Source organism: Haliotis asinina, chromosome 15 (genome assembly GCF_037392515.1).
Source record: "Haliotis asinina isolate JCU_RB_2024 chromosome 15, JCU_Hal_asi_v2, whole genome shotgun sequence".
Taxonomy (NCBI): domain Eukaryota; kingdom Metazoa; phylum Mollusca; class Gastropoda; order Lepetellida; family Haliotidae; genus Haliotis; species Haliotis asinina.
The window spans coordinates 35,441,539-35,455,254 of NC_090294.1; the positions used below are offsets into that span (position 1 = coordinate 35,441,539).

Consider the following 13,716-nt stretch of genomic DNA (forward strand, 5'->3'; position numbering starts at 1 on the left):
GAGGAATGATCGAGCAATACCAGAAGAAAAACTTCACCTTTACATTGTTAAGAGCACAATTCAGGGCTGCTCCATGTCTTTTTCATGCCCCGTCCTGTACTTGTAAAGACGATCATTGGTAACTAAATTCTCAAAAAGTATGAGTTTAACTGCTCTCTCAAGAAGATTAGAAATGAATGATGTATACAAAGGACATTGCCCAGCAATTCTTCAGGAAACTTATGTGCAAGTTAGACTTTTTCAACAATGTCTTGGCCACGGCTGACTTGGGCACAGCACTTGCTTGTATTCATAGTTTGATGATCGGGGTAAGGAGAGGTAAAGCATATACAGTAAAAATACAGTTAAAATACAACTTCGTCGGAATCGGATCCAGAGTGCAAAATACTTTGAGCTCACGATTAGCTTCAGAGCCTCAGGGTCTGAAACTATCCATACGCAATCCTTTGTGCTGCGGTGATCGTAACTGGGCAAGGTGGACTCCCCTGGCCTCTGAGTGATCTCGGTAAACATCATCTATTTGTGGACGTTGAATGTCGTATGGTATCAGCAATAACCATACCAAAATTGAATCAAATTATTTGATGACTGAGTATTTTTTGCAGAGCCCATCGTCTTTGTGGGGCCTTCGAAGCTAGTACAAAACAGGAAAGGCATGCCTTTTAAGCCAAACGTTGACGTGAGGCGTGCATTTAGCAGATATCTTCATCGGTTACAATGGCGACCTTATATTTGGTATTATTTGACGTACCATATATGCCAGGTTCTTTGATCAAACATTGTTACATGCCTTGGTAGAACTACAATCTATAAGCAGTATTTCTCAATATGCGGAGAAAGTTTGAACATAGTGTGATGGTACGGCTTTACTTTTCACTTTAATGAATCGTAATTTCTTTGAAATCTGCACTGAATCGACAAACTAGATCCAGAGTAACAAACTGGGTTCGGTTCAAGGAGGGTTTACCGTTTGGGGAATTTTGAAGATGGGGAAACTATTGTAGACCTCTGCAGCTCATGGTCTGGCATGTCATTTGTCCGCATTACGTCCTTCACACTGCAATAACCAAAGTCATTTTTAAACGCACCGTGTGAGTTCAAACGGCAAGACTTACAACAGACTTATTTTTTCAGGAACTGCAACATGAATTTGCTGCCATGATCCTTAAGGTCTCCAAACACAAACACCATCGGATATCTATGGGATGCTCTTAGTCAACGTCTGCGATCACGCCCACAACAACCACAGAACCACTAACAGGTGGCAGGCAGAAAGCACTGCAGGAATAGTGGGTGAACACTCCAATGACCGCAATGGGTTGTAATCTGATTGGTTGTTGGGGGCGACGATGTCAGGTAGTTGTCGATTCGTGGGGCCATACACGTGGGGCTATATGACTCATTGGGTTGCGTCTACACAGACGAATTAGAACTTGGTAATCACGGTCGTTGCTCTTCCTCCGACCTCCAGGTCTTGCACAATCTTTTACTTCATCGGTAACTACGTGTTTCCTCACAAGCCAAGTAATAACCGTCAACACCAATGTTTGGAGAGGACATCCCTGCATCGTGCACACCAAGAAAATATTGCCATTGTGTAGTTTGTGAAAGAAAACGCCGTGCCGTATCGAGAAAGGTTTTTAGACAAGTGATCTTCAGTTTAGGAAATATTAGGGCACATGTTTCCATTGTCAAATTACTAAACAAATGTGCCTGAACATGTGAACTGCCGTTGACTCATAGTCTCTGAGATACTGCATGGAGCACGTGCTTAACATGCGGGTTCCAAGTGCTAGGTTATTATCGTCATTTTGTAATAAAAAAATAATGAAATTGCACTTGGATTCAGGTGGTGCTCAGATAATGCTTACGTGTATATATGTTATCATCCATATCTCACCTCGTAGAAAGATTTTGTTTTCATCGCTCATTAGATATTGTTTTATTAATAAATTAAATAACTTACAAAAGGAATACCGCATTCATCCGTTTTTAAGAGAACTGAAATATCACCACAACGTAGCAAAAATAGATGTTAGAGCAAAAAGCAAGGTTTCAGGAGTGCCATAATATATTTATCGTTCGATATATATCTATCTATATATATTTATCTATGAGATGAGAATGGGAATACCGAGCGTACAGTAGCACATATATACTATCCCCAAAAAGAAACGCATGGGCGATTCGTATTTTAAAAGATCCATTGATTGCCTATTGTGTTCAAACAATCGTCAAAATATGTAACAAAAGTATTGATGACACGATTTTATACAAGTGCACAAGAAAAAAATCTATTTTAATTGAAAATGTTGATTTTGATGAGATTTCTTACAAGGATTAGAAAGGCATCACCACAATGCAACAGAAATCACCTTCAATTGAGCAGCAAAGACCATTCACTGTCCGGCAAAAAACATCGAGATTACATTCAGAAATTGGCATTCGTTTTGAAGGAGTTTCAAGGCCAAAACACTGTGTCACGTCTTAGCTCTGGGGCACGGAACATCGCTTTTGAAAGAATGCATGCTTCTGTTGTCAGGCGTCTGAATATTAGTCTGAGCAAGATATCATTGCTTGTATAGCTCGCTGCAACCAAACAGGTATAACAAATGACTGACCCTGTACAGGCAGACCCCGCGTTACCACTGCGGCCCAAGATCGGTACATCCGGGTACTACAGTTGCGTGATGGTAACTACCACGGGTGACAGCACAGCAGTCAGGGTGCCTGGACATAGAGGATATCCGGTCAAACTGTACGGAACAGGTTGACAGAGCTTGGTCTGAGAGCCAGGAAACCCGGCGTCGGAGTCGTGCTACGTCGTCACCATCACGCTCAGCGTCTTCGTTATCTAAAAGCATCCACTTGGTTGTATAGAGATTACCTTCTTCTAAATCGGTGTAACATTTCATGTACTAACCAACATTTTCGCAACAGATTTCCCGTCTATGCATTTCTTTTTTCTTTTGACATTATATAAGAAGTAGTTTCTGAAATAATCACACTACGCGCATCTTCTCAAACATGTTTCATCTGTAGGGAGAGGTTATTACAGTCAAACAGATTTCCTAAATATGCACATTGATAAAAAGACGTCAGAAGGTCATTCGGGCAGTAAAATAAATAAAACTTTGCCTACACAAGTGTTGTTTCTGTTGGGTTATAGCTAAAACGGCACCACAGCAGAACGGCACCAAAATCGTTTGGTGAAAACGGCAGCAAATTGGCGAAAACGGCTACTGATTAACGGGCTAAAACGTCACCATATATCAAACATTGTTATATTGACTTTATTATTATTTTGACTTTATTGTTTAATTGTTTGTAATGTTTAGATGTTTATTTTATCAAGTCATCAAGCATTCTTTTGGGTTGTTTGGTGGTCCTGAAAAGGACCGTTGAGATAAAAGAGTTATTTAAACTCAATGGATGGGCCCATGAATGGCCGCACATCTCGTCAGGAGTTGGGACAAGGAAAGATCGCCATCCTTGAAATGGTTCCACAGGGAGAAAATCTCATCTTGCCTTGCCGATGACGTCTTTCTTACATAGGCCTTTAGACGTCCCTCCTGGACGTTACACAGGTAACAAGCTCGGACAATCATTAAACAAACACAATAATTACCTCCACTCTCACTCTGATCGCTGTCAACTGACTGTCAACTGGTTGGGGTGGGTGACAATGACGGTGTTTTCCCTCTTCAAACGAATCGCCGAACTGGATTACCGAGGCAGGACACGTTGTTGTTTTGTTTCTCACACTGCAACGCCAGTACGTTCGGTTGCTCGTTGATTTCTGAATAAAAAAATATCATATTATTTCAAACATATTTTAAATATTAATAATCAACTATTACATTTGCATTTGCATACACATGTATTTAGGAAGATATGTCTGTACTTACTCGAATGACATATGTGAATCTGGTCGCAAGACACAGCATGTTGATTTCTTCGGACAGTCTTATCGCATACAACACAGTGGTGAGACATTATGATGAATGATGTGTATCGGGTACATGTCTGTGCTTTAAATACAGTTTGAAGGGTGCGATGTTTTTACTTTCCAATCATTGTCGGCAGAGTAGACGCATTTATTATCTAAACATATTACACGCAGCTTGGGTAGGAGAAGCACTTTCCAAACATTGTCTGCAGAGTAGACGCATTTATTATCTAAACATACTACACGCAGCTTGGGTACGAGAAGCACTTTCCAATCATTGTCTGCAGAGTAGACGCATTTATTATCTAAACATACTACATGCAGCTTGGGTACGAGAAGCACTTTCCAATCATTGTCGGCCCGTTCGCTTGCATGTCCCCTATCAAAGGTTAACACCGAGAACCAACGAGACGTCACATCTCTATGATTCACGTGTCCACGCATCGAAAGAGAAGTGAAACAACGTTCAAATTCAGAAATATTTCTGCCGAATCTGTTATAGGTTCCAAGAAATACTGAAAAATGATTCCGCAAATTGTTTCGTACTCCTGAAGATTCCAAAATTTGTAAAGCATCTCGACTACGATCTAGTTCGACATTGATTTTTAGTATCTGTCAATGCTATATTATCCCGATCGTTCCCCACATCTTCTAAAACAACTTCTGAAACATTCGCAGAAACGCAGAATTCGTGGTTCGGTAGCGCAAATTTCATTACGGACTTTCACGAAGGACACAAAGGCAAAGTTCGGCATTTCCCGCCTAGAGCATGCGCGATAAACACTTCCCACTTGAGACGAAAGCTGGACGAAAGAAGAGAAAATACCAGAGAAAATGTCGAGATATACAAGGCCACCGAATACTTCTCTGTACATCAGAAATGTCCCTGATGCTACGAGGTTAGTATGATGTTAGACTGAAAAGGATGTTTCTCATTCAGGAAACAGAATTTAAGCTTTACAAAACGTATTAGGCCAAGTACAACAAACAATGCGAACTAATGGGCAATTTCGACTGCGAAATAAAGCGATGCAGGTACCTACTCAGGCTAATGATCATTTAAAGTTCCGTATGACTGCACATACCCACGCAAGTACCTTGTAACTTCACATTAATCTCAAGCATTTAAACTTGAAGCAAACGAGGGGAAATGTAAACTTTAAGGTCTTGACCCCCTTCCCTTATTTGGATTTTAGGTTGGCACAAAACTGAAACTAACTCGATTATGCCTACTTGGCTTTGGACGCTTAAGCAACTCAAAAGTGGCATCAGAACATACGTTTTCTCTTTCTGTAAATAAAAAAACCCTTTATTATAGCAACCCCGTTAGTGACATGCCAAATAATATATTTTGTTTCGGTTACAAGCCCGAAAGACAAAAAACAGGGAGGGCAGGTAGAGCAGCATGCAGTGTTTTTGGAAAAACATGGCCAACGTTATAGGGACGTGACACCAGCGGCAATTCACATGTTATTTCGGATACTGTTACTTTGGATCGTATTGTTTTGACCATTTTCCTTATATAGTTAGAGGAATATCACATTCGCAGTCCATGTATTCAATATTTCTGATGTTGGAAAGTCATGAGACACCAACATTTTTAATAATTTGCGTCTTGTGACACTGATCACAGCATGTTATGAATGTTACTTGTTTGTAAGTTTCATTCATTATCGTCATTTAATATAGAAAGGAATAAATGTCCATTTTTATATCAGTGGAATTACATGTTTTCAGATGCCTAAGAAACAGTCATTGTTTTTTTGAGTAATCACAAGAATTGATGTTAAAGATGTAGAGCTAATGAAAGACTATATAACATAAGTGTCTTATACTGTGGGAGGTCATCCATTTGCCCCAAGATTCATTGTTGTCGTTTGGGATGACTGTATATGGTTTAGTAAATTTAAGTTTGATCCAGAAATAGCCCTTAAAGGATGGGGATAACATACCATGATAACTTTTTCGGGAGTAATGTACAGTATTTACATGCTTACTATATCTTCAACATTTGTTATTTTAGACCAGATGAGTTGCGAAGTTTGTTTGGCAAATATGGACCCATAAGTGATGTTTATGTCCCAGTGGATTATCACACAAGAAGATCCCGAGGATTTGCATACATACAATATCCTTACAGGAGTAGCTAAATGTTGATGATACAGCCTGTGACCTTAAGCACTAGTCCATAGCTCCTGTCTATTTGAATGGCTATTGGTTAAATAAAAGTCCAAACGTTAACACAAAGCTCTACTGAGACCTGTTCAGGCTGGTGGACTTAACTATTTGTCACAGGCTAGATACATCTTTGTTATGTTTATAGGCTGTGACGTTGTTGAATTGGTGTTATGTCTTAAGAATAATGCACAGGCATTATATTGCTTCATTGATTAAGATATTGATGCAGTGTTATACAGCTCAGTTTTTTCATGTCTGATCCAGAAAATGCTCAGTTTACAGTGATTAGGAATGGCACAGTTCACATAATATAGCTTGATTTAGTCAGATCCAAGGTGCAGCGCTTCAGCTTTGGACAGCCTTGGCTGGACAATGATCATTTCGACGAAAAGATGCTTTAAGAAATATTCTGAATCAGATTATTAAGGAAGAAGTCTCATGAGGAAAACATGAAATTATGTGAAACAGCAACTTTATTTGTTTGAACTGTTCAGTGAGCCTATTTAACTAGTTGCCCGGAAACTAATATCAAGATGCATCTTGATTAATTTCTTTCAGCCTACACCCGGCTTGTGCAGTGATCATCCTGACAGTATTTGTATAAACGATGTGTTGTATTTTGCCAATGATAATCATTTTTCACTTTTTCATCAGAAATCAAAGTCAACTTAAAGTACGTGGGAAAAGTAAAGATCAAGTACAGGTCTATGCACAAGCCCCTTTTGTGCATGCTGGCTAGAAACAAGAGACCATTAGATAAAGATACATCACAGATCAGTCAATGCTGTCATACAGATTTCTGATCAACTGATCAGTCAGGGCCGATGTACAGATATTATTTGGCATGATCAAGTCATCGATGAACACAAAAGCAAGTCGACAGGTTTGACCCACAAGTCAAGCAAGTCGACAAATTTGGCATTTCCAAGTCAACTTTCAGCTGAATCTCTGAAGTCGACATTTTGGTGCACTCAAGTGAAGTTTGGCAAAAACAAGTTTACACAAGTATTCACAAGCAGAAAACCCCAGAAAAGTTAGAGTCAAGTTTATATCTAAGTCAAAGCCAGGCCAAGATAATTAAAGACAAGTCATCTTACGCAAGGCTTCAGATACAGTGCTTACCTTCTCTAGATGAGGGCTGGCTCCAATTACAGACACAGTGGGTATACTCTAGCAGGATGGTTTAACAGTCCATTTTCTCAAGTCAGCAAACTTAAAATATCCAATCAACCAGAACAATTTCCCATCTGCATGCTTCAATTCCTTGTTTACACATCTTGTAAACACTCTTTGTTTTCTTTAGTCAATTTATTATTTGTACTTCCAGCTGTTAATGTGAAATATGTTTGAAGAATATGTTGACCATATATTAATCTGATTGGAATATTTTTGCTTAGATTAAACTTTGGATGCATTTGAAAGGAAAATGTAATGTTGCTGTAACTGATTATTCCAATCAACGGTTTTTTGAACCAATGATCAGACATTTGACCTGTTATTGTGTTCATTTGTGTATGTATACACACACGCATTACTTACATTAGGATATCAAAGTGGAGCTTGATATATTGTCTTTCTTTATTTGTTAATGGTCTATCAAATTTTGAATTTTGGAACCAATGATTAATCATGTATCTTTAACTATTAACAATTACCCACCCTAGAGCTGTAGTGAGTATGTATATTGGGTATGTAAAAAGAAGCGTTTCTATGGTAGTAATAAGTTATGTTCTACAGGGTTTGTTAGAATTTGTTTTGCCATGCCTTTGAGTTACAACCTTAACCAGATCACATTTGAGGACGCCAGAGATGCTGATGATGCATTGTACCACCTGGATAGAACACGCTTCTATGGCAGAGAGCTGGAGATCGAGTTTGCTAGAGGTGATAGAAAAAGTGAGTATTACTTACTAAAGAGCAAAGGCTTTATGTTGAGTAAACATACAGGGTAACTGTTATTACTTTGCACGTTTAAAGTAATAATGTCCTATTGAAACTGCGTGATGTTTTGGTTTAGAAACAAGTTGTTGGGTGAATATTACTTTTTAATTGTCTACAGTTATGGTAGAGGGATGCCAGCAGCAAACTTTGTAAACAACGTACGTAGCACATTTTTCCCCCACGTTAGATTTGTGTTTTGGGTGTAAATCTTTAGACCATCGGGAACCATGGACAGGCTGAAATCATGTGTCTTTATTACATACAATTTTTGTAGAGGATAAAAACTCGCAGTGCTGCAGTCAGGATTGTTTTGAGAGTTGCCAAGAGGCACCTCAACTTCAGAAATGTGTGCTAATTGAGTTGAGATGTTTCGCATTCATGGTAACAATGGTATAGAAAACCTGTGGATTATAGTAAATGTTGTGCCAATGGGTACTTCTAGCATTGAAAAGAAAGTGCCATTGCATAGTTATGTGTGAATGGGGCAATGGCACTTGCATGGCTGAAGCACTGAGCTTCCCTTATTTCTGCCATCAGACCTCACTGATATTTGCTTATTTCTCTTGCCAGCTCCGAATCAGATGAGGAACAAGGAGAGAGTGCGTCGCTCGCCATATGGTCGAAGTTATTATGATGACTATGACAGAGGCAGTCGCTACAGGTCCAGAAGTCGTAGTCCACGGTCAGTAATTTAGGAGGCAGATAATTTGACTGAAAATAGCTGTAGTCATTTCAAATCACATAGCCATTAAGGGCATGTTGTATTGTCCAATGTAATCAGTGGAGTTAGATCGAAGCTACATAGTTTGCAAAAATGAGAAAAAATCCCAAATTTACATTAAAGAGAAGTAATTCTTTTTACTATGGTGATGGAAAGACAAAGTTATTTTGGCTTTACCAGTACAAAGGTTTGCTTGTGAACATCTGTTGTTATATTTGATCTTCAGTAATCCAAGCTTGTCGTAAGAGGCCTCTATCAGGATTGGTTGGTCAGTCTCACTGAATTGGTTGACATGTCATGCATTCTCAATTGCATAGATAGATAGATGTTCATGCATTGATCACTGGATTGTCAGGCCCAGACTCAAATATCTACAGACTGCTGCCATAACTCTAATGATACTGAGGGCATTGTAAAACTATACTCGCTCTACCAGCGATAACTGATGTCAGTCAGTTGACTGATAGTTCACCAACCATACAACCCTTTTCAATTCCTTACTATTCCCTGTGTGTATCAGGTTGTGAACAAATTCTCTATGTTGGGAGTGGACGTCTTGATTCTTTATGTTCAACAGTTAAGTATTTTGGTGTTTGTAATTTGTGTGGGTTATTTTTTAAAGACTATGTTTCCTTTGCAGGAGGTCAAGGAGCAGGAGTCCAAGGAGAAGGTATTGTCAAGCATCATGTACAATAAACTAAATTTGAATGTCAACGAAAATGATGTCACCTACCTTATAGTGTTCTGTCAAATGCTTGAATCATCGCACATACTGTTGAAATCCAACCGAGGACCATGCAGTTCTGTGATATAACTGCAATATTGCTGACCTCACCATGTCAAACATCCATGATGGATATTAACCTATTGTACTCAACAATGTTAAAATACACGCCAGTGGTATTAGGGCAGTATGGTTTGTTAAATTCTCGCCTCCTCACTAGACGCTTCCATCCCTTACCCTTCCCTTTTCCCAGTATTGAGTGAACATTCCCTAAGTAAAGCTCAAATTTTCAAACATTGAGTATCCTGTGTATATTGAGAGGGTAAATTGGTGATCTCAGTTGTTTGTATGTATTTTAAAACATCTGTTCTCTGTCCTCAGGAGGTCTCGCAGCAGATCCTATGAAAGAAGAGGTTTTTCATCACGATATTCTGGCAGACGGTTAGTGCTGCTATTTACTGCCTCACTCTAATGCTCAAAACTACTTAAATAATGAATAGGTGATGTGTGTCATGAGTGTGTACAAGTATATTAACCATGGGTATTGAGGAAGGCTAAAAACGTTTCTTGAACAAGAATTGTTCCTTGGAACCAGTGTTTTCCCTGGACTCTAAAAAGCTGCAGTCTCTAAGGATCGAGAAACATAAAACGTTATGGGGCCTGATCCGGCCCTGTAGTTTATGTGGAAATATTACTCCTAGTTATTGCGGATGAAAGAGCAGTTGGCCACTAGGACCTGCAGAAAACAAGCTGTTGGTATAAGTGGTTTTCAGTTGGCTTTGGGTCTAAGGACCAATACTAATGCTTGGAAGCTGCTTACAATAGTTATGTCATTACCTCTCTTTACAAATGTGTGTCAAGACTTAGCACATTCTGTTTACCTCATTAGACTCTGGCTAAGCTCTCTGTCTTTTTGTGATATGGGTGACTGAGCAAGGTATGAAAATATTGTTTGGCTTCCAAGTTATGCTGTATGTTTTGGAAGTTATTAGAGATGGACTAACAGGATTCAGTCATGCTTTTGTCTGAAAGGAAGTTTAACTCGTTTAAGGTTTGAATCAATCATGAACTTTGATAGGTTGAACATGCTCAAAATTCACTAGTCGAGAGCAGCAATGCTGTCCCATGCAGTGAGGACATGACCCAGCCTCGCGATATTCAGCATACATTGCAATGCAGGGTCATGTCTTGACTGAATAGGACGCATCACAGCTCCAGGCTAAAATGAGAATCACATTTGTGTTCAGCGGATTCAGAATGTCTTGTATGCATTCGAAAGTTTCCACAACCATCATCTGTCACAGATGGATTAATCAGTTTTAATTTGACTCACAACACAATTTGCATTTCATTCCATCATTGTGAAAATACACCCATGGATATTGATTTTCCTAGTTGGATTTGGGAGATCTGACTTTAGGTTTCCACTTTGTGTCAGCACCCAGGTCAGTTTATTTTGAGGAATTGTGGACTGATGGTAATGTTTCTTGATTGGAAGGGCTGTTTGTCTCATGAATTTCATCTTGACTGCCCCCTTCCCCACTTTATAAAAAACAAAACATGTTAGCTGCATCTGCTGCTTTGGCAGCTTGCTTCCTGTCATGCTTTAAGACCATGTGTGCATTAAATATATAACAGATTATTTTTTTGTCTGATAAACTGCAAATGCAACACATGAATATGTAATGACAAATGTGATAGGTCAAGAGCTAATAAGTTCAAAATGGCGGTGTAAACATCGTGGTGTTGGTTTGCTGAGTGTTGCAGGCAAGAAACCCCAACTTCCCGCTTATTAATAAAATGACAACTTTATATTTTTGAAGGCAAGTTTATGTAGAAGTATGACATGCAGATGAGGACATGCTGCAAGAAATTTTATGCATCATGCGAAAAAATTGTGTGGATCCCACAAGCCCGTGCTCATGGCACAACACTGCACTGGTCTATACAAGTGTATATTTAGGTAATCTTTGAACACAAAGTTTGAGTTTACTGTTTTCAGTTATTTTTAACATAATGTTATCAAGCATTGTGATCCAAATAAACCGTATCAGGTCCGTTAAATCATGATTTTGACCATTGTTTTCATTTTTTCAGGTCACGATCCTTCAGTCGCTCAATCTCACGAGGAAAGTCTCCTGGCGGCCTCAGTAGGAGTCCCTCAAGTGACAACTGAGCATGCCATTTCATTGTTGATCGTTTCTTCAAGATGAATAAGCTTCATGTACATTACCAGCATCTAGTATCATTATCTGTAAATATGTCCAGTCCTTGTTTTCAGTGTACACAGTTGAAATGCTTCTGTCATATTTCTACACAAGTTTCAAGTGGTGTTACATCCGATAAACTGAAGGTGATATCCTTGTAAATATGTCTAACATCTGATGTTGTTGAAACAACTAGTTTCACTTATGTTCCTCTGTTGTTGAGTTTTCGAGATGCTTTTAGACCTCCAGAATGTGATGCTCCTGTTTCTGTATTACTGATTTTGTCTGTTAGTCGTGTCATTTACTGTTAAGTCACATCAGTCTGAATGATACGTGTGTATACAACTGTAATGGAATAAACATATTTTCCAGATGTCACTCTCTTGATCATCCTTTCATCCGTTACCAGGATCAGCTGTTTATTACTGGTATTTACGCAGAACATGTTTGAGAAGTGCAAAATGGAATATACCTATGCACAGCAGTAGTGCAATGTGTGTTCTTTTTTAATGGACCAATTTTCTGACTGTCAGTGGGCTGTTACGTTCATGAATAAGTATTCGTTACTATTGTATTCACAAAGCTTGTTTTTTTTTAATGTCTGTTAGGAAAGATCAGAAATCAATTTCCCAGCCACATTACTCTTTGGAGTTCCTAAAAGATGGTAATTGATGTATCTTGCAGGGTAAGATGAAGTTGGCTTGGTGTTAATATGATCTGATACAATGGCGTAATGATGTGATAATGCAGTAACTGAAATGGCCTTGCTTGTGATCTTACGTTGGAATATAGGGACCCCATTAACCTTAAATTTCTAACTGATGTAACATTGGAGGGTTTTTTTTAGCAATATTTCAACAATATGACGGCAGAAATGGGCTTCACTCACTGTACCCATGTGGGGAATCGGACCTAGGAATTTGACATGAGCAAACATTTTGTCCTACCCCATCAAACGGGTTAAGTCAAGGGATGCTGCTGGTATGGTATCCTCTGAACAAACCCATGAAGATGTGGGAAGAATAGGTCTTCAGCAGCTTATCCTTGCCAAGAAAGGCGACTATGGTTGTCGTAAGAGGTGATTCAGAGAATCGGGTGGTCAGGCTTGCTGACTTGGTTGATACAAGTCATAGGTTCCCAATTGCGCAGATTGATCCTCAAGCTGTTGATCATTGGATTGTCTGGTCTCAAAATGGAGGGATGGACTTCATTTCTGGAGCACAACTCAAAAACTTCTAAATATCTTTCTGCAAAATTTGGCAGATATGTAGGGGAGACCCTAATGTGGTGGCTTTTGCTATTTACAGAGTTTTGTGATTTATGACTTTCTTGGTTTCCATGGAAACATTTTGGACTTTGTCTCAAAATGGAGGGATAGGCTTACTTTCCAGAGCAGAACTCAAAATCTGTTCTTTGCTTTTCTGCAAAACTTGATAGATATACCAATCAGAAGCTAAAATGGTGCTATTTACAGGTTTTTGTGATTTCTTAGTTTCTCGGTTTCCATGGAAACGATTCAGACTTTGTCTCTAAAGTGAGAGGTGTGTTTAGTTTCCAGAGCACATTTCAAAAAGTTCCAAATATCTGTCAGCATAACTTGGTAGATATATGTGGGGGAGAACCTGAAGTGGTGCCTTTTGCTATTTACAGACTTTTGTGATTTATCATTTCCCCAACTTCCATGGAAACTTTTCTGACTTAGGCTCAAAATGGAGAGATGGGCTTCGTTTCCAGAGCAGAACTCGAAAACTATTCAAGATCTTACAGCAAAAAGTGGCAGATATTTGAGGCAGACCACTAAGTGGTGCCATTTTCTATTTACAATGTTTTGGCATTTTTATTTTTCCTGGTTTCCATTGAAACAATTCTGACTTAGTCTCAAAGTGGAGGGATAGACTTCATTTCCAGAGGACAACTCGAAAACCATTTGATATCTTTCTACAGATCTTGGCATGTATATGAGACAGATCTTGAAGTGGTGCCTTTTGCTGTTCAC

At 39.0% G+C, this 13,716-nt stretch overlaps 1 protein-coding gene across 1 annotated transcript; it reads left to right on the forward strand.

Moving 5' to 3' along the window:
• The first annotated feature begins 4,739 nt into the window (after positions 1–4,739).
• LOC137265605 (serine/arginine-rich splicing factor 10-like) lies at positions 4,740–12,093 on the forward strand. Its single transcript, XM_067801035.1, has 7 exons — positions 4,740–4,848; positions 5,973–6,077; positions 7,920–8,023; positions 8,639–8,750; positions 9,430–9,459; positions 9,895–9,954; positions 11,611–12,093. Exons 1-7 carry the CDS (start codon positions 4,784–4,786, stop codon positions 11,687–11,689), a joined length of 555 nt encoding a protein of 184 aa, XP_067657136.1. The 5' UTR covers positions 4,740–4,783; the 3' UTR covers positions 11,690–12,093.
• Positions 12,094–13,716: the final 1,623 nt, after the last annotated feature.